This window comes from Centrocercus urophasianus, unplaced genomic scaffold (genome assembly GCF_019232065.1).
Source record: "Centrocercus urophasianus isolate 14NV4802_14NV808 unplaced genomic scaffold, USGS_Curo_1.0 seq_46, whole genome shotgun sequence".
NCBI classification, from domain to species: domain Eukaryota; kingdom Metazoa; phylum Chordata; class Aves; order Galliformes; family Phasianidae; genus Centrocercus; species Centrocercus urophasianus.
Window position 1 is genome coordinate 1,792,751 of NW_024885044.1, and position 27,427 is coordinate 1,820,177.

Sequence of the window (27,427 nt, forward strand, 5' to 3'; positions counted from 1 at the left end):
CATGTGCTGGAAGAGGAACTGAATTTTCCTCTTCTAGCCAAAAAACAGTAATCTTCAGCTCCTGACACATACAGATGCTATAGATCCTGATATACAGACACTGCTGACTTCAGTGCCAGCCAAGTGTCACTATTCCAATGCTGACTTTGTAGAAAACAAGTTTGTTTACTCTAAAACAAAATTTGCCCTCCATTTGCTTCTTTCATTTTTTCGGTTGGCTGGGTGGTTTGGAGGTGTCTATTGAGTCCATTGAGCCTCTTCCTCAATTTTTTAAAATTCCCCTGAGATGAGAAGTGGATTTAAAGCAGATGAATTAAGCAGTGATGCCCGCTGGCATTCACAGGAGGCTCCAGGTTTGTCTCTTAACCAAACACAGCTGGAAGAACAGCTGCATCCTTGCTCATCAGCACACCTGCACAACACCTGGCATCTGGATAGGGAGAAATCTCACATGGTACTGGAGAGAGCATTCTAATAGAGCAATTTTAGGCTTAGATGCTTCTAAGCATTTCAGATAGGATAGTTCTAATTTCTTGCAGCATTGAAGCCAAGGAGACTGTTCAGCATTTCTACCTGTTAGGCTTTCTGTAAAAGCCAAAATGCCGAGAGAATTGGGCAGGCAGATGTAACATGAGTCAGAGAACACACATCACACATTTTATCAATCAATGCTGTAAGACTGGTAGAGAAAAAGGCAATGTTTTATCAATGGCTTCATAGGACAATTTTCTGCTTTCCGTGTTCAACACATCCCTTTTTGTTTATGCATTTACAGCCTTCCTTTTCTCCTTGTATTTTCGAGCTGCAAGTAATTATACTAATTGAAAATATGGAAAGCCAACAAATGCAACAAAAGTATTTTCAGTTTTGAAAACCATCAATAATTGCTTTCACTGTGCATTACTTAGATGCCTCATGTTTTTATTTCACTTCTCTGATATTGTTCTCTTCCTACCAATGCAAATTTCACACACTGATTGGCTTCTACAGTATTTTATGCAAAAAAAAGCAATGCTTTATTGTACTACTTTGGGGGGAGCCACCTGCCAGGTCCTTTCTCCATTAAATACTGAAGCTGCAGTGCTTTAATGGCTGAAGACAATCAAGATTTTTAGCTAAGTGTATTAAAAAAAAAAAAAAAAGAAGAACTACAGAAATAATAATAACTAAGAATAATTAAAAATTAGATCACCATATGTAAATTTATTCACTGTAAGTAACAGCTGAAATTCAGGCAGAAGACTGGATGTCAAAGACAAAAATAAAAAGAAAAATAAAAAACATCAAGAGTGTCTCCTTTCTAAATGTACAGGTATCTGTAGGGGCATACACAGAACAAAGTGAGTCTCGTAAGAGACCTGCGATCCCACAGGTCTGAGACCAGTTGCAAAACTACACATCATAAATTGAATATATCTTTAAATCAAAATATACTGCTGTACAAACTGTATGGAATGTGCACCTTGTTAGCAGGGCAACTTTCAAAACAATTAACTTGAATGTAGTTTCATACACTTCACTCTCCCCTTTTTATGAGTAGTGTTGTCCTTACTGCATGACTTCAGCACAGGCCTTCCTGAACTCACTGATGAACGTAGATATCCATCCAAACAGTTCCTGAGAGTCCAGGTCTTGTGGTTCCCCAAATTTTACCTTTAAATTTAAAAGAGAAATGTATTTAACATTGGTATCATCCAAATAAATTAATCCGTGTCCAGGATTGTAATGTAATGAGAAGAGCAGGAGAAAGGCTGAATACATTCATTATCATTATTGATCAATCAGTAAACTTAGAGCTGGACAAAACATCCATTAAACTGGGATTCGAAACACCTGAAGCAGAAATGGCAGTGGGAGTTGTAATTAAATTACTGCAGTAACTGGTTCCTGGTTCTCTGCACAAAGCAGCTTCTCTGGCTGGACTGCAGATCTACCACCAAAGAGCAGAAAACACCTACAATGGCAAGGTTGTTTGCAGTTTTCAGATGAACCCATCCATAAAAGAAAAGAAGCACATTAGGGAAATGGTTTCTATCCACTATGGAATCATGGTGGACATGATAGCAGCAGATTTAAGCCCAAATGCTTTAATTCTTTGGCATTTTTTTTTGCAAACAAAAAATGTCATGTTTACATTATTATGGGTATTTTGGAAGAAAAGTTAATCCACAGAGGAGTCACCTTTCCCTGTTCTTTTCTTTTTACCCGAAAAAGCTGAAGAGATTGGAAGACTTTCAAAAGCAACTCAAATATTGGCATCACGTTTGCTCTGCTGCAAAACAAGAGGTGAAAGGCAATCATACTACAAAGTTAATTGCTAGGAGAGGGATTTCTGCATTAATTAAAATCACTCCCATGTGTATTTTCCGGTTCTAGGACAGAAAAGTAATTTTAGTCTTAAAATTGTTGCTGAGGTTTAATTCAAAAGGTTTGTCGACATTTCCAAAGGTCCTCCTTAATGGTATCAATGAGTTAAAGAACATAACTGCATTTAAAACGGTTTTCTAATTGAGCAGAAGACATAGAGAACGTGCTCCAAAGGTTTCCATGAAAGGTTTAAAAAAGACACCTTATGTTGCTTCTTGTCTTGCCCGTAATAGAGAGCTACCAGATAACCAGGAGGTACAGCTCTCCCAAGGCTGAGCAGCAGTGTAGTTGTATTTCCACAGGGTTTGGACAGCTATCCATCATTACCTGCACACCTAACATGCTCTTGGGAGCAAACCCTCTGCTGAGAACTTGGAAACTCACATATAATCCAACCACAAAAACTTGCACATTAACCAGCGATACCTGATTAATGGTTTGGCCTGTTGTGTTCCTAATTGCACCTCCTGGGGGCTCCAGTTCTTGATCCTTGGCACACCTCACACTCACCTATGGCGTACCGTCAATTAAACACCAATTAGAGAAGCATTTCCTGGAGCTAACGACCATCCATGAGAAGTTGATAGCCCACAGCTATTCCACAGGCAGTTACCTCCAATTCATTGTTAATTCCATAGAAGCATCACATGCCAAGGTCATTATTGATTTTATAAGCAGAATATGAAATCACAAAGGTAGGCCTGTGGATTTTGTTTCATGAGCAGTGTGATTTCCATGGCTACATGCAGCCCGTTTCCACATCAGATCCCAGGTGAGCAGGGCCGTTCCTTCCTGGCGCTGTTCAGCTGATGGTCTGGGCTTTGATCACCCATCCTGTTTTATATTTGCTTTACATTTGTGCTGCCTCATAAATATACAAAAGGATCTGCCCAGCAAGAGCATTATTTGGAAGAAATAAATCCATTCAAAGTGGGAGAAAATATATGAAATGCCAACCTTCAGAAAGCAAGGGGAAGTGAGTGAAAAAGCAGCTGGGAGAAAACTTGAGATTCTGAACATCTACTTTTTCACATTTGTACTTTCGGACAATCAACATTTTAAAAAGTGAATTATAAATCCTTAAGAATAAAAAAACAATGTCTTTCAAAACACTGCATCCACATCCACATCATGTGGACAGTATTACTGCAAGGCACATGGGAGCATGGGAACTTCTGCATTTTTCTTCTTTTCTTAAGAAATTTAGATTTCTTTCACTGCATTTTACAATGAGACGTACCAGCACACTGCTATAAAGCTTCTTCATTTCTTCACATCTTTTTGACAGCTGGGATAGATCCCCTTCATATTTCTGAATCAAATCCTGTAATAAAGTAAAAATTCTTAATTTGGCAAAGGAGTGTAATATTAGAGCAGATATCAAATAGTGAAAATAAAAGAATTTAAGTCAAAATTTTCACATCAGAACAATTTCACGCTTCACAGAAGATAAACACACATCAAGCACATATGTTGCCTTGCAAATATGAAGGCATCAAAGACAAAAAAACAAAACCCATTAGGCACTGCCCAGCCTTATTCTAAACAAGGCAGCCACTCACCGGTTCTCACTGAGTGAAAAACAAAGCCTTAAGCTTCCAAAAAAATAAAAAAAAATCTTAATCACTACTCCTTTGTATCACACACATTTCAGATGTATATTTATTCAAGAAGCATACTGAGCAACCAGCACGTCCTCAGCTGCCTTCTGCAGTGCTCCCCTGCCCACCTCACTCTGCCATTAGCATGGGCAGAATCATCTTAGGCCAACCTATAATCACAGTTCAGTCTAGCTCCTGGATGCTGTTTCTCCATGTTATTTTCCCTGCTGTCTGAGGGCAGAAGGAGTTGCTACAAATCCATACATGCTCTGAAATTGCTGTTATTCCAAAGCGCTTATTGCGGCTGACTGAGAAGCTATCTGCTCCTCATCCATTCCAGCCTGTGAAGCAAAAGCAAGAGATACAGAAGCTCTGAAAAGGCATTCCCATGCCTCATCAAACGCTGTCAGAGAGAAATAAAAGTCTGCTTTTCCTCAGATGCTCCCAATCCACTTGTCAGGGCAGGATTCAGCACAAACCAAGGAGGTTACTTATCTTTTATCTCCAGCCCACGATAAGGTTGGGGTAATGTTACCTTTAGTTCTCTGCAGAACTGTGACTCCTGGGGTGTTGCCTTGGTTGTCCTGGATTTGATAAGACGCCTGCACTGAGTAACATTTTCCAATTCCTTTTTTAGAACTAACAAAGGAGAAAGAAAATAAGAAATTTCATGAGCATGCAGTTGTGTCCAAAGGAATGCAAATGTCTTATTTATAAGAGACATAAAATGTAGGAGACTCTGGATCTATATAATATGTTCATCTAGGAATATTTAATTTCTGTTTTAAAATAGAAATCCTAAAGGAAGCATGGATTTTGCGGGAAAGAAATAGTATGTGATCACTCCACAAGCAACTGCAGAGTAATGAAGAGGTCAATAGAGTGGTTATGCAGCAACTGTAAATCTGATGTTCCTTAGGCTTTAGGAATTATCTGTGAAAATAACATTCCTCCAATCTACCTTTTTGTACAGAAAATTCAGGCTTCTATTAAAGATAAAGGAACAAAAATTCTCTTTATAACGAATAAGAAATCTTCTCAGATGGCAGAAATTCCTACAGCAGATTGCCATCATGAGAGCTTTGGCTGTATGGAATGGGAGGAGAGGACACAGCTTTGGATGCAGTGACTCAGTCCTGAACTGACTCAGGCTGCTCATATACACTCTGCATGAGTCCCAGGACATGTCTTGAACAACATTGTGTGAAAGGCTGGATCAAAAGCATTTTGTCCAATCTCTTTCCCTGTCTGCTCTGGAGAGCAGTACTTGGAAGATAAGAGAGTGCTCCACAGTGATCCCATCAGAAATCCAGGAGGAAAGAGGACTGTCAGTCTCCTCCAGGTCTCTTAACTCCTCTCCTTTGATAGCTCAGCTCCCAGCACCTACACCATAGCTCCCATGCCTGTTGCACTACTCAACTGTACCAACGTGGTCTCTGGAGAACACGAGTGACTGAAGGTAAACAGTGATTGTATGTACATATATCTAGCTACTTACATATTCCTAAAAACTCAATTGGTATTTCTCGGAACAAAGTAAAATACTGTCTTTGATAGCCTTGAGTTAGATGCCTGTCTGCTTCCCCAAGCCCAACAAAATGGGAACAAGAGTTTTTCAAGCCAAAAGCTGAGAGCAATGGTCATTAAATTATGTTACAAGAAGCTGAAATGGGAATTACTAGTCTGTGGTGACATTTGGTCAATGTCCATGCCACATTTTCAAAAGACAGATTTTTATAAATGTTTAACACAATGTAAGTTATTTTTATCCATGCAGGTACCTTCTCTATCAGCTCTCAAAGAGCTCACTCTAAAATCCACTGGCTTTGCTGGTCACCTTACTGTGCTGTTCAAAGTTGTAAATGTCTCCCAAAATCTGTCTTACATTTGAGTGACTTTATTCTGTTCTCTCCTACTGACTTCAGTGGTGTAGGACTCCTTTCTGGAGATGGACTCCAGTTTGGTTCAGAGACATTCTTGAACTTCTCTGCTGAACCGTGCAAAGGTTCCTCCTGCTGCACTGGCTGCTCTGAGACAATCTTACTGCAGTAACTGGGACAGAGTGCTCATATTGCTAACATCTCTAGCTTAAAATAAACTCTATTTACCACGAGCAGTATATATTTTTGGTATTTCTGAACCACCTGGGCACACTTTATTATTTCTTTTTTAAAATTCTTCATAGTAAAATGACAGGCTAAATATCACCATAGCAACACCTTACCTCAATATTTGTATATTTACCTCTCTTTACAAACTACAGAAGTACAATGAAAACCTGTTCCAAACGACTGCACAAAGTATGAAAATCTCTCTCTGAGTTTAGAAACCACGTTTACATACCATCAACTTCAGCACTTAGGCCCTTCATGGAAGCTGGAAAGGAAGAGAGATGGAAAAACGTGCCACTAAATATCATTCGCACTTTAGGATGGAAGTTCCAACAGAAGTTGAGGGATTCCATTATTTGGTGGCTTTCTTCCCCTCCCTCCTCTTACCATCAGGAACAGCCTCAAATTCTGTCAGTTCCTGAGAAAACTTCACCAGATCAGGCTCATGTAAGGAGATCTGTTCCACAAGAGCATGAAGCAAGGTGAACGTCCTCTCCTTGCCCCGCAGCAGGGATAACTGCAAATAGAATGGAGCAGTAACTGACAGACTGAGCTGTTACACTTCTTTAAAAAATTTAGGAGCAGCAGAGATGCTGAGAGCTTCTGGATGGATCTGACAAGAATAGAAAGTGCAGTGAAATCAAATATCTCCTTATCAATCTGCAGTTTCTCAGACATTCTTGATTAAGATCAAACTTTTTGCTTTCATATCCGTTCACCTTCATTGTGTTCTTTTTTGTTTTCTTATTCACACATTCGTAATAACTTAAGGTGTCCTAAGTGATTGCAACTCATTTTGGTCCTCCAAACAGAGTCATCATTCCTTTTCATGTAAAAGCAGTGTGCTGTGTTCATGAAGGCAGTAAACTTCCTTAATTGAATCTGGGAAGATGTGCTGTGGCAGAAAATGATTTCGTTGGCATTTTTCATTATGATTGATACAGCACTACAACTGTTATTAAAAAAGAAAAAAAAGGGTTGTGTCTCAGAATTGCCACTGGAGTTATAAATCACTCACTCATATATTAAAGTCTCCAGATCAGATGGAAAAGATACCTTACCAAAAAAAAAAATATATATATATATACACACACACACACACACACATATACATATAAATAAATAAATAAACAAAATCCTCCTCTCTTCTACTTACAGAGCAGGCATAGATGACGATTGTTCACAGAGCATATCTCTGCCAGGAGAGACAAAGGATCACAGCAGCCACCTCCCTCCCCATCCATTCATCCAGAAGAGCAGTGGTGGGGTGGGGGGTGTCCGAACCATAAACCAGGCAAAGTTCCCTCCCTCTGCATTTGTTCATTTATTTACACTCTACTTTAGAGACTTAAAATCACATGGGCCCACTTGCTGCAGAAGAGCTTTACATTAGAGCAGAAAGCAGCACTCCACTGCAGAAGGAATGCTGCAGCTACAGCCTATGGATAATGAAAGTCCCTATGACAGTGCACTGCATGAAGATGTAAAACACTCTGTAAGTCAAGGGCCTGCAGTTCAGATGTCTCTTCCAGGCAGGGGATCTCAATATCGAGGCCGTCAGCATTTTGATGTTCTCCCTCATTAGAAAAACAACACATCCAACACCGCAGTGCCCCCCACCCAGCCAGCACCACTGTCTGAAATGGGGAAATGCATCTTGTTACAGTGCACATTACAGAATACATTATTAAACAGGAGTTTGTTTCTGGTGTAACCAAGAGCAGATGTTAAAATGTTAGCTTCTCATTAAAAATGATTGCCTTTCTCCGCACTCAGGGCAAAACTGAGGTAATGCTAATGGTTAACATACATTACAATATGATGACTTAATGAAAAGAAAAATATTTACTCACTTTGGCCAAAGATGACAATCGAAATCCTTTTGCCTTTTCTTTTCCCGCATTTTCGTTTAAATGGTTTCCAATGGCTAAAATGTACTCCAAGACAGCAATAAATTTCTGGCTGGAATGCAGCTGCTTACTTGCTTGGATTTTCTGGTTTATTAGCTGAAACACAAATATGCAAGTAGAACAATGGCGCCTGTAATTGTTCTTTGCCATGCTTCATTGTCCCCACCCGAAGCAAGTCACATTGCTACCTTCCCATCCAGCTTCCTCTGGGAAAGGCCAGGGGCTGTCAGGTTCTGTTCCCAAGCAAGCAAAGCTGGTGCTAGCACAGCTGCCTGAGATGGAGGTCAGATCCTCCGTGGCTACCAAACTAGCCCTGCCAAAAGAACTTCAACCTCATCCTTCAAAATGCTTCAGAAGAAAAAGTGTTTTGTTGTTTGAATGCACCAGATTGCTCCAAATGCCAAGCATCGGGGGAAGCAGATAGCCCAAAGCGCAGCATAAGGTTCTCCGTCCTTCACCTCTCTCTTGTTTACACCAGCTGAAGATTAATCAGAATTCTTGGTACATTTTCCCTGCAATCAAATTCAGTATCAGCTTTTGCTTTAGCCAGACCGTCACCTCCCTTCTGGGGCAACAGACACAGGAGGTGGATTTATTTCCATCAAAGATATGATCTATTTTTAAGAAGTCTATGATCATTATTTTTTAGCCATTTTGCTCTTTACATCTGAAAAGTATCATGAAATCAGGCTGCCTGGGTCATTACACTATTAACTGTTCACATTATGAACAGTGAAATATCTTGCTATAGTGGAAAAAAAAGATCCCCAGTCACACGGCACTGAAAGGCACACCGAAGCTTCCAATGTTTAATTGACAGATTATGTTAACGAATGATGAAGCTGTCATTACTTACGGGCTCCAGATCTCCCATGCTCACGGGGAGTTCACGTATGGCAAGCAGGAGATCCAACCTCTGGCCTAAGTGGGGGATTTTACACATCTGCACAAAATTGAACAGAGAAGGTTTGTAGGGCCAGACACCATTAAAGTTAATGACAAGCATTTCTCATGAGCAAGAACAGTTAAATGTGTACAGTTTTACGTCTAGAGATTTTGGAAACGTATTTCAGAGTAACTGGTTTTGGGGGGAGTGGAAGGCATGTTAGTAGGAGATACAAAATGGATTTTACAGATCTCTTTGTACATTTTTACTGTCTCAATTCTTTCTCTGATAAACCTTCTTATAATTATTCTTGGTAAGACTAAATTTCAGTGCCCAAGAACAGTTCTTTGTAGTGATTTATCCAGAAGAGGCTGTTAGAAACAGCATGTAACGTGTTTTAACACTGTGCCTTCCTACCTCCAACATAAACTGATCAACTATGTGCAGCTCTGAGGGGCACCCCCTGAACGACTGGTACTTCTCTGCATCCTTTGGTGTTAGCATGTATCTGCAAAACAGCAAACAAACAGCAGATGTCCTCATCCTTGAACATGCCACAATGCCAAACACTCATCCCACTCCACATGTCAGAACTTCTTCCAGTTCCTTGTATTACATATTGCACATTTGCATGTTATTATTGCACATTGCATTTATTCTTTAGCCAATTGTACTTTATTGATATTTGAGAGATGCAATAGAAATAATGGTCTGCAGCTAGATCTGCATTTCTGGAAACATTTATACACGCACAAGGCTTGACAATAAGTCAGCAGTGTTCATCTGCAGATCTACAGACAATTTACAATGCCGTGGAGAAGGTACCTTTACCTTTTGAAGAAGGAAAAACTGTAGCAGAAAGGAATTAATGCTATACCTTCCAAAGAGGTTCATTAATTCTGTGTGTGATGCATATGTGCCTTCCTTTCATATATTGGATGAACAACCATCAGACAACCTTTCAGAAGCACCTGGTGACAATGCAGATTTTTATGCAATTTTGTCTGTGTTCAATCCAGCAATAACACTTTGGAAGAATGAGCAGGGAAGAGCAGGCTGTGTTATGTGTTATGGGGTGGCTTGCTCAAGGCAAGCTGTGCCCAAGCCATTGCACACAATGACATTAACTCCATATGTTCACATCTGTTCCGCTTGTTCTCATTACTAAGTGCAAACACAGTTCTGCAAACTTTAACACTACTGTACCAATGAGGATCAGGCCAGAACTGTGAGGCCAGAACTAAACTCACTCCACAACAAGTAGGCACATCAACAGTTAAAAAATACATATTTGCTTTTTCACTTTCTTTGCCAGTATCACCTTTTTTTTCTGAGATCCCTTTCAGCAAAACACTCAATTTTCTTATTTTCACCCCATATTTTCATAACAATGCATGCAATGAAATGGCATAGCTATCGCATGCCTGGCAGGGGGACTTAAAAGTGCAATGGAAACCTCTCTGAGCTGCTCCTTTCTTGACCATTCAAATAGATACAATCCAAATTTCACATGCCTCTGAAACTGATTCCTTTCTGCATCATTATTATTTTGGCAGTAGTGGGTTTTAAACTTAAAGTTTCCAAAATTTAATTTAATTAATTTTAATTGTGGCTTCAAACCTGCAAGCCTCGGTCACTCGGAAATACTGATAGTCTACAGTGAAGTTTCTGTAACACGTGTTGGGCTTCCTTCTGTGTGCAGCCCTCACATTTTATCTGTGGTCAGGATAGATCTGATGTCTCAATAGCATCTTTCCTGAATTTCCTGTTATTTGCAGAACAATTCGCTTTCTCCAAAACAAGGCATTTGTTGTAAATAAACAACTGAAACCAGAAGATTACCTTCGTAGTGTTGTGATCTGTTCATCTGTAAGTCCACCACTCTCTTCATGGATGATGTACAGCTTTTCTTTCAGCTCCTTTGGTTTTATACGGAAACTTTTAAGAAAAATGCCTTGGGAAAAAAAGATCCTCGTATTACATGGAAGAATCATAGAATCATAAGGTTGGAACGACCTGCAAGATCATCAACTCCTCAATTTCTACTCATTTCTTTAATTTTTTCCCCCAAATTACCATGCCATCTTAGGTTCAAGGTATTTTCTTATCAAAATAAGGATTTGACATGGAAAAAATGGTTCTCACACAGAGAAACAAGCACCCATCAAGTCACAGGAGCTGATGTTTTGATCCCTAAGTCAGTCTTGGATTAATGCCCACCTCCCCAAATCTTTTCCTTTGTTAAAGGCAAGGTGTTTTCTTGTTTCTGTTTCTGGTACATTGTTCTCTGTGTGAGATAACTTAGCTTTTATTTGCTTTCTCTTCTACACCAGGTTTGAACTTAGTGTGTAGATCTGTGCCCAGAACTCTAATTTTTCTTTTGAGTTTGGACATCCACTCGAATACTGAAGAGATTTTCTCCAGCCGGCATCTTGGAGCTTCATCTTTTTAGTCATTAGTTTAAGAACTGTGGTTTGCAGCTCTTGCAGGAAGATTAATCAGAGTTCTGAGAATAGGAATAACTTTTGATCTGAGAACTGTCCACGGAAATAAGGACATGTCAAAAATCTCATTGATGGGACTTTAAGGATAAGATTAAGAAATGGACATAGAATGTCTCAGTGAAAGAAGCTGTGAGAGCAGTTGGATCAAAAGGGAGAATGGTGCTATTTGCAAACCAAATGAAAGAAATTTCCTGAAAGAAACTGGAATAATTTTGCAGAGAGAAGTGCTATTACTGGATTCTTTTTATCTGAAACAGGACTTTTGTATCACTCACTTCCTTTTAATCCTTCAAGTCTGTCATTGCAATAATTCCAACAAGTTACTTCCATTTACAGTTCCCAGTTAAAACTTTCCACAATCTCCAAATTCCTTCTTATCAATATTCATAAAGTTGAAATCAACATGGCTTCAAAATGAACACATTTTTTACACATGTAACATTTCTTAAAACAGCACTATTTTATGTAGTTCATTTTTCGAAAGCCATCTCTGCAAAAAATCGAAGCAGTCATTGAAGACCAGTTACCAAGTTCTTAGAGGCCCTTCCTGTGGTAGAGGGGCCAGAACTCAATGATCCTTGGGGTTCCTTCCGATCCAAGCCATTCTATCATACTATGAGTCTGTCTTTCTACCCCTGCTTCTTTGGTATCTATTACTTCTCATTAGAGTCACTGAAAGAACTTCACATCACGCCATCAGTAAGAGCAGAACTAGATGCTGAAGTCCCACTTCTAACAGTGATTTCACAGGTGTCATCATGGTGATAAACGCCAGCCCTGAGACAGCAGCATCACAGCAGCATCACAGCAGGAGGGCACACTCAGATGTTTCACACAGGAAGAGAGATGTGGTATTTCTACCCTGCATCATGAAGGATCACATTTAGAGAACTGAACCAAGTCTGCACTCGCAAATGAGTGGCACTGAGTCAAGCGGTGATTTCGACACAAGATTACCTCTTTTACCACCAACTGGTAAAAATTATGAATAGAAAATGCATACAAATGGGAGTACACAGTTCTTACTTACTGAAGTTATGTGCAACTTTTCGATCCAACATGATGGGCTGATTCACTGAAGGTTCATTGCCTGAAAACACTGCCACGTCCTGGATCTGGAACTGCTCACAGAGTCTGGATGCATCTATCTTTTTCTTGCCTGGGTCACAAGAACCCCAAATGGATTTTTGAATCTAAGAACATAGGAATGACAGGGAAAAGAAAAAGCCAGAAGAACAGGGTCACTTTGTTCTATTCTGAGCGTATAAAGGGCATTCAGGTCCTTTTCTGGCATAGCTGAATTTTAACTATATGTATAATCCAGGCTACTACTACTACTATTATTATTATTAAGCAGTTACTGTCAGTTTCACCCTTACCTTATCACAAGGAACAACATCCCAGTGAAAGGCTTTCGTTCTCTTTGCCAAGGGAGAAAGGTTGCAGGACTGGAAGAATGCAGGTGGGGCTGGTGGCACCTCCACCTTACTTATGGGAACTGGAGTAGATGCTGATGCTGGGGCTACATCTCCCTTTGCAGGCTTTGTCTGTGAGCTTGAAGGCTTGTTCAGACTGAGTTTTGCAGCACTCACATCGAAATGGAGGGCCTCCTCTTTCTGTTCATTCAGAGCTACAGTAACATTCTCATAATCAGCTTCAGAGGAGGCATCTCCTTGGGATTCCTCCTGGGACAGAAAGCCACCCTTGCACAGCTGACAGTACCCTTCTATGAGAGACACCCATTCATTCTGGAGCTTGCCAACATCCTGTGTCCTGTAATTTTGGATAGTAAAGGGAATTCGAAACCTGAAATTGAAGAATGGCTTCTGTAAACATACGGAAGTCTAAATAACATGCTGACTAATACAGCCACAGACATTTCTTAAGCAGAATGATGTTCAGCACCTTTACTTGCCAAAGGAGCCCGGTGCTGCTGATTCTGACCTTTTCAGACAGAGTTAATTGCTTACATATCTGAGGTTACAGAGCTGAAGTTTTGTTATACACTGACTTTGCGATGCAGTTACCTCCTAATTCCTCTTCTCCACCTTGGGGGAAGGTGAACAGTGTGCTCAGTCTTACCAAGCTTGCTGCACAAGCTGGTCAGAACCTGCTCACATATCTGTCTAATCCATCAAGCGATGTGGTTCTCCACTGGCTCCTGACAAGATGACTAGATGAGTCTGTGGACATTGTTTCAATGCATTTTCTCAACGTAGTACTAGTGATTCCTCATTAAAATGTTTATCAAACCACTACAAGGCGATGGGAGGAGTTACCTATAAAAATCTGATGGTTCTGTTTCTCCCCTGCTGTATTTTGTTCCAAGGCACTGAGGTTCTCTGTTGCCTGACATTGTTTTCAATTGTTCTGCTTTATCAAAATATTAATTACCAACTATACTTACAAATAATTGTGTCCTTTGGTCTGGATGGAAAAGGTACCACATTCATTCTCCTTGCTGACACTCACATTACCACCTGACAAATGAATTATGTTCATCGCAGGGCATGCATTCTTGCTCTCTGCTCCAAGCCCTATGCAATATAAAGTCAGTTCTCCTTCACGTAGTTGTACCAAGTACCTGAAGGGCAGGGAATGAATATACAGTTCATTTGGTGCTGTCTACTTGTTTATACAGTCATTGTCTTTGTTAAGGCCCTTTCTATCATCAGTAAACCTTCACATTTTTCTGTCACATTCCTCCATGAAGAACTGATCCTGCTCCCCCTCATTCCCACATCTCACTGAGTAGAAAGCAGGCACAATGCTCTCCACTGAAATGTTTCCATCAGAAGTGACAGCGCCCAAACATGGGCATTACCTGTTCTAATGCTAAATTATTCCCTGCAGAAGTGGCCAGACCACACACACTTTCTTTTGCAGCAGAATCTCCTGCTTCAGTCTCTTCTAAGTTTCAGCTCTGCTGTTTATGGCAAAGGCCTCACTCTCAGCAAGTGTGGGGCTTTACCATATATGTATTTTATTCTTATTTCAGAATTTGCATTCTTCTTTTCCCTGAGGTTTACTGCATCTCTTTATCATTCTGGCAGTTCCATCGGGCCTTCCTTTCCCTCCGCTCTCTCTAAGGTGTGGCTAGTTGGTTAAGGTTTATATGAGGAATTTAAATGAGTTTTGCAGCACCAGAACAATTAAACATACAATATGAATTGCATCTACTCCCACACAGTCAAAGTGATACGAACTGTTAACAGAGCTGGCCATTATATCAACCTCTCCTTCTTGGAAACAGGGACTTAAAGTTCAAACGCGTCTCCAAATGTTTCCACCATTATTTACTTTGCCAAAAAAAAAAAAAAGAGAGGCTAAATACCAAGCGGAAAGCAACAAGGACTTTGCTTCATGAGATAAATAAAAATCAGTTGTTCTTTGTTAATGAACTTACTAACTGTTGAAAGGCGACAAATCCCGTGACGCACTTGGGGGCAGTGCTCACAAGACATACAGCAGTAGCCTTTTGAAAACAATTAAATCATTATATGTGAACTGTGAAGTTTTTTGGGTTTTTTTTGTAATAATTGCTCTGTGCAGATAATTACAAGGCCTTTTTTTTTTTTTTTTTTTAATTAGTTTTTTTTCCAGATGTGCTTTTTTTTCTCCTCTCATGTCAGAGCACGGACAAACAGAGCAACTGTGTTAGAAGGTGGCTGAGAAGAAGATATGGTTCATACTTCACCCATTCAGAGGACATAAAAGCGTTCTGCTGCAAATCCAGCACTCCTTCATGCACCACATCATACTCTGTAGCTCTCTCCAAGCAGGGCTCCCCCGGCCTCCTGCATGAGTTACTCTGCATCACTCTGCTCAACAGGTACATTATCTGTAGAACAGGAGGCAGAGAGAGTGTATTTTCCATATTAACTCCCTCTAATCAGACATTAGCAGGTGGGTTTTTCTATTATAAAAATGATAGGCAGTGTTATAACAAGCACCCAAACAGGCAAAATTCATTTATGTAGAATAAATAGGTATTTCTATGATGCTGAGCTGCTTAACTGCAAGTCGTTGTTTTGCCCTCAGCCCTATCAGTGCAAGGAGAACACATCTTGCCCTGGAGAGGCTCCTGTGAAACACAGTTTTACTTCTTGAACTTGTGTACAAAGCAATCTAAGGCAATCTAGACTGTTAAGCTCAGTGCCAGCCCAAGGAGTACCTGACTGATTTATTGTGGAATCTGGAATGAACCCAGCAGAAAAGTGAAAGCATGCCTATGTCTGAAAGTTACATGGATAAAAGCGAGTATGAATTTAAAGCCCTCTGGTTATACAGTGCCTTATCTGAGTGCTACTGCTATAGAACAAGTGCCCTTTTTAAGTCCTTCTGCTAGATTTAATCTATTTTGAAAATTAATCTGATCAACCATAAGGTGCCATTCATCTGGAATGCAAGTTCCTGCCCGTGTTGAGCTCTGAGCTTCCCAAAGGACAAATCCCTCAGCAAAAAGCTTCTTACAAGTAGGTTACATCAGCAGCTTGGGCACAAACTCTTTCATGCATTTAAGAGTCCTGACCAGAACCGTGCAGATGACTTCAGTTCTTCAGCAGTGGGATGAAATGAACTCCAAGAGTTGCTCACCTCCAAGCACAGGCAACACCTGCACTTGGTGCAGAAGGCTGATGTTCATTTCACCCCTTCGTTTTCTCCAGTCTCAATTGAACTTAATTACACAAATTACTTGGAACATTTAAAGGAGTTGAAACCTCAAAATGAAACTTCTCAGAAAACATCAATTAAAATTCAACTGTGTATGGATCAGTTCTGTTTCCTCAATTTACTGCAGTCTCAAACCCACTGCAGCCAAAGTGTTGAAAAAAATGCATCCGTTTTCATCCCACATCCTGGGCTGGCCGTACATCTGCAGTTTCAATGGCCAAACTTTATCCTGAACTCACATTTCCTTTGTTCTATGTACCACCATCTATAGAATAAAGACATGCTACTTCTTTGATTGCACAATGCACAACACAATTCCCATTAATGTCTGGATCCTGCCAGGTGCTAGCATAATATTAGCTGTTATTTATAGCAATCTATCTCTGGCAGTGTAAAAACCTTACCTTCCTTTTGTCATCAAGAGACACTGCTTCCAGCTCATAGTCTTGTCTCCCATGAAACACAATGCTGAAACGTCTTCTTTCAGCATCTTCACAGGATTTGACTTGTGAGAAAGGGAACTGCTTCTTAATAATTCCTTTTTCAATGTTAAAAATTGTCTTTGTGTTGAAATCAATCTGGAATAGAAAGTTCTCATTACTTGATTCCATTGCTTCTCTTCATTGGAAAGAGAAGAGGTCATCCCAAGTATTATCACACAAGGGCATGCAAGCCATGGACTAGCCCAGCATACATAGCTGTTTTGCCAATGATTAGAATAAAAAATGGCATTGCCTTACCGAGATAATGCACTGTATTTCTTTTATTTACAAAACAGATACTCACTGTAACTGTGTTTCCCTATTTCATTTGATGAATATACATCAATTTATCACTTTGAACTATTTATTTGTAAATTCTCCTTGCCTTATAAACCCCAGTGCAAAAGCTTCCCGACTGGTAGCATCTGAGCAGAGACTCACTTACTGACCCATTCAATGATGTGAAGGTGCTTATTTTTGTAACAACAGCTTCTGTGTCGAGCTGTTGTTACAAAAGCTGGCAAACAGGGCAATCTTTGGAGATTACCTTCTGACACAAACATTACTGTTATGAGATCTGATCTAACAAGATTTTTGCCTGTGCTTCTGTACATACACATGCATTCAGAGTTGGAACAATATTATTAGCCAATAAAGTGGGGGTTTTTTTGCTGCCACAGCTATAACAATTAAAAATTCGTTGTTTAAATAAGATTATCATCACTCCACTGTGCAGCTTTGTTGATACAGATCCAGTATCTTTTCTGTGTGGTCATCCCTGCTGAGCAGAAACAGCTCTGTGCATCAATAAGATGTGAACATTATCTCTGTGCTTTGCACCAGCACATCTGGCCTACAGAGGAGAAATTCAGATCTTGCCCAAGTCAGACATTTACCTGTGGTCATGAATAATTTCCAGTATCTTTCATTCACATCATGCAGACCATGCTAACCCAATGCTAGTGCCTTGTCCTCATTTCCATTTCCATTATCTTTGGAAACCTCCAAAGCAGCACCATGCTTGTTATTATCTCTGACTTTTCAAGGCTGCTGGTTAACTAAAGGACTGCAATTAAACTACTCCAAGTTTCCAAAATGACACGCTCCATGGCTATTACAGCTTCCTCCAGTTTTCCATCAGCTTACATCTAACCAAGTCATCTTCTAGCTCTAAACATTTGTGGATATTGCAAGAAATAATATTATGCTTTCAAAGCTGAGATGTAGTAAAAAAGAAAAAAACCACCATTTAGCACATTCATATGAAGGTACATAATGTCGAAATAAACAAAAAGAAGAAGAAAGGAACTCACAGGACAGAGCAAAGAGAGATGAAATGCACAGTCTGCCAAATGAAACTTTCCCTGTAAAAATGTTTTACTATGCTTCACACAGCCTCAGTGAAGCAATAAAACAGAAAGTCTGCTTGTCAGAACTGTGGAAAGATAGTCATCAACACAGTAAAACTAAAAATCCTGAGAGCAGAGTCAGTCAGCAAGGTATTCACCTTCCCAGGTGTGTTTGCATTTGAGCAAACAGCCAGACCAGGAAATGCAGTGCTCCCCACACAGCCCGACTTGTCAGCTCTGAAAACTGCAGTCCTCTCTCCATACACCAGAGAGGTACAGATTTAGGATCAAAACTGCATGTTTCCTTAAAAGCCCTATCAGAAGCTTTAAATGCAGACCTGAAGATCCTCCTTTTGCTAGTCTTGTCACATAACCCTGCTAGAAGAGAAGGGTGTAATTTGTGAAGTACGCATACTATGCAGTCTGTGATGAGCAAATATCTACACCAAATTAAGTGCTATTTTAAAATTAAATCCTTTACACAATGCTTTGCATCTTCAACTGGAATGAAGTTAAGTGGACGACTGCACTGAAGTCGATGAAGCCTCTCCAGTTCCCACCTGCAGAGGCCCTGGTGCAGGAACACAAGATGGATGGCATCTCTTTTGGAGATATTTCTCCAGAAGTATGAATTATTTGCATTACCTGCAAAATTCGCTTCTGCCACCGATAGTGTTTGTATTTGTAGATACTGTAGTTAAACAGCGAGCCGGTTAGCAAATCCTGTGAGTCCTGAAAAAGCAGAACAGAAATCAGCACGAGGTCCATACTCTATTATTTTTGTCCACTCAAATACAATCATGTTGTCAGGTGAAATCTCCATCAGTGAGCATTGCTCAAAGCAGGCTTTGTAGAAGTGCTCCATGTGGAGACTGATGGAAGCATCCTCCTGGTCTGATTTCACAAACAAAAATACCCACAGCTCCTGCTGAACTAATGAAGAGATCACAGATTTGGGTGGAAAATAAAAAAGAGAGCAGAGAAGAGGAAGATGAAGAAGAAAAGCGTGCATGCAGTTGCACTAGGGACATTTCCAAATACATGACTGTAAGCCATTTATTGGATGCAGTAGCAAAGAAAGGCAGTCTGTGATTTAAAGAAACTTATTTACATGCCCTCAAATGTGGTGCACTGAAATGGCAGATCTTTGTTCCTTGCCATTGTGTGAGGGTTACCCAGTTTGTTATCTGATCTCTTGCACTAGCTGTCTGGTTTGCTTGGATGGGGACTACAATTCTAATCTTCAGGAAAACACAATGACAAGAGGGCTATGAGTCAGACACATAAAAATGCGTTTATTTCTTGTGATTAATCATCACAAAAACATCAAAGCAGCAGACATAGAAAAGGAACCCTTCCTCTTCTTATCCTGAGAAGATATGCCCACATAGTTCTACACCACTGAGCTTAACGTTTTTGTTGCCTTTTTGTAAAATGCAGCCACTTCTTTATCTGTATTCGGTTTTGCTTCTCTTTCTACTTCTTTCCAGCCAAGAAGTTAAAGAGCAGTTTAGAGATTTCCAAAAATTTCAAAAATCACCAAATTTATCTCAAAATCACCACTAGTTTCTACTGTGCAAAAAAATCCTAAGATTTGACTCCTTGCAGGAGATGATCCCATAGGAGGGTGGCTCAGAAACACGGGCTAGAAAAGGAAATAATGAAAAGTTCTGCAAAGAGTTCTCAGCTGACCCTTCTGTGGTGTGATGATGGAGAGAGATTGCAACCAGAGAGATGCTGTACTGAGAATAAGTAGAGAAACAGAGGGCTGATTTATCAATGTACAGAACTATAATTCAGGGGATAATAAAGCTCCTGTGGACACTTCTGGTGTAGATTCAAACTATTTCATCCACGTAATGGCATGAATGCACCCACAGCACCTACAAGAGACATCCACAGGATAGAACACAGCTAACCTGACTGCAGCAGCAGATTTTAGCCAGACATATTTGGTCATAAACTGCAGTGTTTGCACAAAGGGAGATTGCAGCTTTGCAAGCAGGACAGACATGCTCCTAACATTCATCCAGGCTTTCCAGAACATGCTTGTACATCTGAATGGCTTGCAAAATAAATATAAGAGTGACCTTACCTTATCGGTGTACACTTCTTTCTGTGCCAAATGCAAAGCTCCTTCAATGCTCACTTCTTTGTTTTTCACCATGTTCATGATTTTGAGGATTTTTTCCTGGCTTAACTGGAAAAAAGTCGATCAGATGTATTTAGAGACTGTGTTTTCATTTGGCTGTTGAGGACACAGACTGCTTGTGATAGTCACAGCTGCACCATCTGCCATAAAGTTACAATTTCGCTCGCGCTTTACATCCACAACCTACCCAGTAAATATAATCTTCCTTTGAAACCTGGTGAGAATCCACAAAATACCAAATACCCAGAGGCCTATACGATTTTAGAGGATGGGTGGTAATATCTGGAGACAAAACTGCCAGGAGGAAATCTGAGTTAGAAAATGTGGCAAGAAGTGAAAACATCAATTTTGCATGCTTGCCAGTGTCTCAGTGTCCTTAGCATAAAGGACTGTACGCAAAGAACATGAAAACAAAATCAGACCATTAGAAATTCTGATTAGAAATTAGAAAGGTGAAAAGGGGAGAAATTGATATCTACTACCAGGTACAGCCATCACATGAACTTATCTAAATATATTAACAAGCAGACATTATGCTTCCCCTTTCTTTTTGAAGCAAGAACAGGGAAAAGGTCTTCCCTGCCCCCCCTTCTGCCAGGATGAGGGGATGACTGAAATGGAGGCAGCTCCGTGGCACACAGCCCTGCCTGTCCTACACTTTGCCTATATCTAGAGCTCCACAAGCACAGAGCTCTCTGCCTCAGCCTTGGAGCCAAACAAGGTCCTCTGCACCCATCCAGGTACTGCCACAAGTCTGGTGGGTGATGTAAAAACCACCACTGCCATCAGTGACTCATCAGTCCACGTTCTGTTCTCCTTTTCCCAGCTGCACCACAACAAACACAGTTCAACTTACCCGATTTCCAGCATGTGAACCTGTTTCTGATCAATCTGAATGATTTTACAGCCTACAGATAAAACCAGGAGTAAAGGAGAAATATTTTGTTTTTAAAGCCTCGGAATTTTCACTGCTAATATCAAGGTAACTTATGGCATAGCTCCTGGCAGCAAATTGCAATGTGAACAGTTAGGAAAGCCAAAAAGCAGTTTGTTAATTCCTTCGTGCATGCTGAGGGACACAAGGTTTCTACAGTTACCTCCACATTCTGTATCTGAATTTTAACAGGCCAAATATTTGCTCCACACCTACACTGTATATGATTAAATCTTAACAAGATGTTTCCCTATTGGACAGGCTCTGTGTAAGCTAACAAGAATGTGGATATATATGCGAGTTGGAAAATATGGTTTCCTTAGGGCTAAATTCTGCCAGCTTCAAAGTGCAAGATCCTATTCATACAGGACTGCAATTCCTGGCAGAAAGGTGAATGGTATTTTCTGCCACCATTGGACTCTTTTGTAAGATAAAGCACTCAAAGACTTTGCACCACAATGAAAATGATAACACAAAGAGAACATCATAGCCCTGTGTCAAAAAAGACATGATCAGATTCAACTAAACAAGAGAAGAATTCACCTCCTTCACTTCAGCACACAAGTACTGTAATGGAGGAGCACAATTTTCACCTGAATTTCACTGTGATGCTCAACAACACAACATATTGTGTGTATCTTTGGGAATGATTCCTAAGAAGACAAAAAGACACAGCAATTTCAGTTTCCAAGCTGTCCTCTGGCAAGCAAGCTCCATTCTGCAGTGCACTGGGCACTGGGCACTTCAAGGCCCATCTTTCTGGCAAATATTCTATCCTGGACTAAGGAACCTTGCCACAACACGCCCCAAACACTGACATTCTCTTGTAATGTCTCTGTTTCTGCTTTGTGTTGTTGAAAATTCTCAAAAGGTTTTTCTTATCACGTACAATTTGCCGAAATGAGCGCATTCTTAGCTCTACAAAATATTCATCTCTTCATTCTGCTGCCGTTCACCAAGGTCTCCTTCACACTAGGATGAAGTTCTGCTTAACATCTTTTAATTTTGTTAATAATACATGAAGATAAATGCTTGCAAAAGTGAAGTAAGTCCTTTTGCATATGGCAGATTCGGGAAGGTGGGTTATTCAGTGTGACTGCTGGCAGTTAATGCACTCCCCAGAGAGCTCACAAAGCACAGTGCTTGGTACAGGCTATTTTCAACAGTTTCACTGTTGTGGTTTCACTGTCTCTGTTAGCTCCCTCTGCACATCTGTAAGTGATGGGGGGCGGCGGGGGGGACATCAAAAGATGACAGAGGTAAAAATAAAGGAGGCACATTTCAGCTTATGAGATCAGTCAGAATTGCTTGTCAGAGATCTGCCTGGCCTGCTCAGGGTTTTGGCAGCCACGTGTTAGCGCGGTATTTTACGTGTGGAGAGACTCGAGCAACAGATCCTGACCTTTACGGCTCTGTGCCTGCAGGGCTTTTCTTTAAGCTCGTCGCAAGTTTTATAATGCTCATTTTTGTGTTCATTTTCGATGTTTTTTTTTCTGTTGCAAAGAAGTAAGTTTTGTCAAATTATCCACCAAAATGCCACCAAGTCAGATCGTGTCGTATTGCCTAATAGAAGGTGACTGGTGCAACCAAACAGAACGCTTTTATGCGAGGTTAGACTGAAAAAAACAAGGCTAAGAAAAGGAAAATTACTTCTTTGTTATAAAACATTCACGTTAAGGAAATACCTGGGATTGCACTGACAATATATTCTTTTGCCTGCCAGGTTAAAGTAGTTTGTTTAATATAGATTAAATTTTCATCACTCACCCAAAATTCAGCGTGGCCACTCAGCTGCTTTGAAAGAAAAATCAGTGCCCACAATTGCAGGAAGAGTGTGGGGCTCCAGGAATTGTTTGCACACCCATTACTCTGCAGGGTCAAGTGTTCATATTTTTGGCCCAGATACAGTATGAAATGTGTTCAGTGGCAAGATAAGAGATTTCTAGCTTATTCTTGGGCAGCTGCCCCTGCAGTACTTAACTGACCCCTTCTGGGTCTTCCTGCCACTCCTCTCCTCAGGGAGGCCCTAAGGGGAACGTGCTGCAGGTAGTCTGAATGCCACAGCATATATTTGTGTAAAGACTTGAGAAAGGTCTCCAAATCTCCCGAGCATCAGCCGAGAAAGTGGGGTTAAAGCCACGCGGTGAGGAGTCATTTACAGCTCATTGAACAGATCTGCAGAAGTCGTGCAGAGCATGGGAAACCACTCAGGCATAGGACAAGCTGATACCCTGCTGTGCACATACACACCTCCCCCAGCTGACCAGAGGGCCACTATGACTCCTGAGCAGCCAGCAGAGACCCCTGGACGCCTGTAGGTGGCAATTCAGCACATCGTAAGACCTACCTTTTTTCTCTGTTACCTATAGAGGAATGTGTGCTATGTGATTTTTGCTCAGCTTACTCTTATTCCATGGACCATACTACCCGAATCTCAATGATATGACAGTAGTAATCTAAGGAATTGCAGGAAGACTCAAACACCCATGGAGATGCAATGCTGTCAATCAGCTACATACACACAGGACTCAGTGAGACCTTGTTGTGAGTTTACTTAGGTGGAGGTCACACCTAACATGCACTGAGCTCTATCACTTCCCGTGACAGCACAGCCAAGTCATGCAGAAATCCTGCTCTCGGTACAAACGAGGAGATGTTTCCATTCTAACCCAGTCGAGCTTTTCATTGCTATTGCTAAGCAGTCATTACACTTGTCCTTATTAAACATTAACGTTGTGAAACAGCCTGCTCTGGTTGTTACAAGGAGTAAGAGCCAAACCAGCTGTGGCTGCTGCTGCACTGAGGGCCCTTGTCTGCACTGCACAGAAGCAGCACTCCATCAGCACTGCCAACATCAGCCCTCCAAGAGCCAAGGGGACTCAGAACGAGGAGGGAGATCCAAGTCATGACTGTGTGTATTTCTTTACAGAGATTTCATGAATTTCTTGGCATTCATCTGACTGAAAGCCGTTTGTCCACACAAGAAACATGCAGCTTCAACTCACATGCCTGATGTATTTTTGATCCAGCATAGTGATATTTTCATTCATTTTGAAGTTTAGGTTTTTAAACGTAGAATTTAATAACAGATTTTGGTTTTCATCTACAAAAGCAGGTTGAAGAGGCTCAGAGGTAAAGCCTCTGAGGGCTTTCTGCTCACTTAGTGCCTTCCAGCTATAGCACACATCACTTTTGCAAACCAAATACAGTGGAGAAACTTAATAAGTGCCAGGATATGATGCAGTAATGGATCTCTTATGAAATTTCAAGCAGCAGTTTCCTTCTCTGAGATGTGATTCTAAAGAAAACAGGTTGCTTTTTTTTTTTTTTTCTATTTAAATCAAAGGCACTGGTTTACTTTATTGGGGACATTTTGCCTTCTTTACAATCCCATGTAGAACACTGCCTGCATGCTGATCGTGTCACTTACACGATTGTAAAGACAGCAGACGCAATCTAGGTTGCCTTAAGAGTTCCAGCTCAGACTTTCATCGCCTTACAGATTCACTTTCACCACATTCGAACTTGGCCCAAAATGTACCATGTGGTCCCATGTGTTTGCAGGGGGGTGGCTGTCTCTTGCAACTGGAACAGGCCTCTTATTGCTGGAACAGCTGCCCAAAGAGGCTGTGGATGCCCCGTCCATCCCTGGAGGTGTTCAAGGCCAGGTTGGATGGGGCAACCTGGTCTGGTATTAAATGTGGAGGTTGGTGGCCCTGCATGTAGCAGGGGGGTTGGAGATTCATGGTCCTTGAGGTCCCTTCCAACCAGGGCCGTTCCGTGATTCTATGATAACTGGGGTTATCCAAAAAAACCTTCACTTGTAATTTCCACGCAGTATCAATAAAGATGACTGATGTGACATTTATGTGTGGCAATACCTTCTTTTGTAGCCAGTCATAGCGACACACTAATATTATTTGTCATACAGCGCTGCTATCCATCAAATAAATTATGCATCTGTAATAATGTTCTGCATTATTTGTTCAGATCTAGAGCTGTCTGAATAATATCTGTCAACATTTATTCAAGGAAGGTATTAATCAAATAGTAGCTTGATTTCCAGACAAAAATGGAAATTCTGCCACTTTCGGTAGGTTATAAAGGAGCTCAAACATACTTTAATTCAATTTATTATATTATGCATTAGTGATTAAGTACCCTAACAAAAAAAAATCCTAAAGAGCTAGCCTCAAAAATGTGTAGGAATCTAGAATATGAATATATGGAGTGAAATGCATGCAGTACAGCATGCAACACAAACTGGCACATCTCAACACTCAGTTCTGCAGAACCTGCATTTAATTCAAAATAACAGAACCAAGGACGCTGAACTGCCTTGCAAATCCTCTGCTCCAACCAACACTGCCATGGCAAGGAGCGGATTTCAAGGACCTACAAGGTCCAGAGAAAATCAGATTTCCTTTTTGTTGTCCAATAAAAATAGCCCATCCCCAAAGCTACAGGAGCACGTCCTGAGCCTGTGTACATGTCTATGAATAAATAGATCAGAAGATACAGAATCCTTATCTAAATGGAATTGATCTGTTGACAAATATGTATGTATATAGCCAGTGAAAATCTGCTTTAAGCCACCTTAGAAAAGACCTGAAAAAGAAAACATCGTCTAAGAGAGACGGCCCTTAATTAAAATTCTAACGCAAATTGGATGGAAAGCCGTGGGGATGAAGAACTTTAAGGTGGTTGATAAAAACAAAGTGAGGAGGAAAATCTAAAGGGCTGACAACTGTTCCATGGAACTATCAGCCCTCAGAAGACTTAGATGAAAAGTCTCAGGGGAGATGTATAATCAAGTTTTAAAAAGGTTTCACAAAAAAAAACCCTTCAAGATGTTTTTCTCAGGCTCAGTTCGGCTTTGCAAATATTTTGGTGAACGTAGAACCACTGTGGAGGGAAGGAAAGGAAAAAGTAGCAACACCTGGTTATGGTTTCCTGTTCTGTGATTCTCACTGATGTGAGCCCTTTCTGGTAGCAAATATTTGGCCATTTTCTGCTCTGATCCCCCCAGCAGTACTTGAAGTAAGAAACAAAAGCAATGATTTGTAAGCTGCACCTCAGACTGTGCTTAGCACATGAGTGCTAAAGGATAAATACGTGGGTATGTAGACAGTGAGGAAAGGACTGGATCTGTGTCCTTTCAACCCCACTGTCACCAACAGCTTCTCCAGATAGACCCCAGTCCCTCTGCATGTCAGTATAACAAGCAGTGCAAGACAGGACATGCAATTCTATTGCATTTCAGTTGTTATTACTTCAGGTGAAACCACTAATATCTGTCAAGCTACATGACTCAGTCTTTGCAGGACCCATTGCACTGCCCTCTACAAAATCTTCCAAAGCCACGTTGATGCTGCAGGGAGGGAACCAAATGCAGAAACTTGGCCTGTGCCCTTTTTCCTCTGTGAGAGCCCCGGGAGCAATAAAAAGGCTTTGTTCTCATTTATGCCATTTATGCCCTGGGTTTTTCTCAAGCCTCATCTCGCAAATCTTTCCCTGAACATCTCACACTTCTCAGTGAAAAGTAGGATTGTACAAACAGGACAGGATTCTCTTCAGCTTTCCCGTTCTTCTCAAAGCACACAGGAACTTGCTCAGAACCAAGCACTCCATCACCTTCAGCCTTCACGTAACACATTCCTTCCACCAATTGCTCTTTACCCCAGGGACTTTCCACCAGTATGTGCTATCAGTCTTCCCATTGAAAGGAGAACTTTCCACCACTTATTTCACCAGGTAGCAGACTTTCATACATACAAGTATTGCAACAAGCAGAATGCTACAGAGACTATAAATCATGCAGGAACACTGTGACAAATTCAGCAGTGCTGCAATCTGATGTATTTTCAGTTCTAGCATATCAATCTTATCAAATACCAATATGATTATCAAAAACTGCTTTTACCTACAATGCAAAACACTTTTTTCCCACTCTCCAATTATCTTATGGAAATTCTTAGTGCAGAGAATATACAGTATTAATAAATCCTCTCTAACTGCAGCAGAGAGACTGGTTTTCTCCCTTTGTCCCCTTTTCACATCAGAAAACCCTTGCACGTTTCACATGTGCCCAGTCCAAAAGCACACTGTTTTGTACCCACCATCCACAAACACTTTCCAAGCTATTAAACCAGCCTAAGCTCAAACCACATCATAATCAGTTACACTGAGCAATCACTACAGATTTCCTACCAACAAAATACAAATCTCATCCATTATGCACAAGAGAGCACTTCCACACGAGCCATCACCGCTTCTGCCTTTACCTGTGAAAAAGCATCTTGTGTTCTGGTGTTATCCATGGCTGTGGAGATTCTCTTTGTTTCACCAGCATCCCATTGGGTTACAAACTGTTCATTAACCACACCTGCTTTTCCCCAGCACCACTCTCCTCTGTTTTCTCTGCCTCTCTCATGAAATCTTGCAGCCCACAGTTTTT

The 27,427-nt window shown here is 40.7% G+C and overlaps 1 protein-coding gene across 1 annotated transcript; it reads right to left on the minus strand.

Moving 5' to 3' along the window:
- Positions 1–1,183: 1,183 nt before the first annotated feature.
- LOC122168824 (formin-like protein 6) lies at positions 1,184–27,427 on the minus strand. Its single transcript, XM_042834439.1, has 17 exons — positions 27,255–27,427; positions 19,980–20,084; positions 18,530–18,616; positions 16,458–16,631; positions 15,072–15,220; positions 13,787–13,963; positions 12,759–13,185; positions 12,410–12,572; positions 10,718–10,829; positions 9,293–9,383; positions 8,846–8,932; positions 7,933–8,085; positions 6,467–6,596; positions 6,312–6,344; positions 4,504–4,607; positions 3,608–3,691; positions 1,184–1,653 (listed from the first exon to the last, which is right to left on the minus strand). The coding sequence occupies exons 1-17, from the start codon at positions 27,288–27,290 to the stop codon at positions 1,549–1,551; spliced, it is 2,217 nt and encodes a 738-aa protein (XP_042690373.1). The 5' UTR covers positions 27,291–27,427; the 3' UTR covers positions 1,184–1,548.

Excerpts from the sequence above, each read along its gene's own strand:
- LOC122168824 (XM_042834439.1), bottom strand. The coding sequence starts at position 27,290 with ATGGATAACACCAGAACACAAGATGCTTTTTCACAG. Across the intron at positions 18,617-19,979 it reads AAGAAGTGTACACCGATAAG|GACTCACAGGATTTGCTAAC; the intron begins GTAAGGTCACTC and ends CTGCTTTTTCAG. Across the intron at positions 3,692-4,503 it reads AGTTCTGCAGAGAACTAAAG|GATTTGATTCAGAAATATGA; the intron begins GTAACATTACCC and ends ACTTTATTACAG.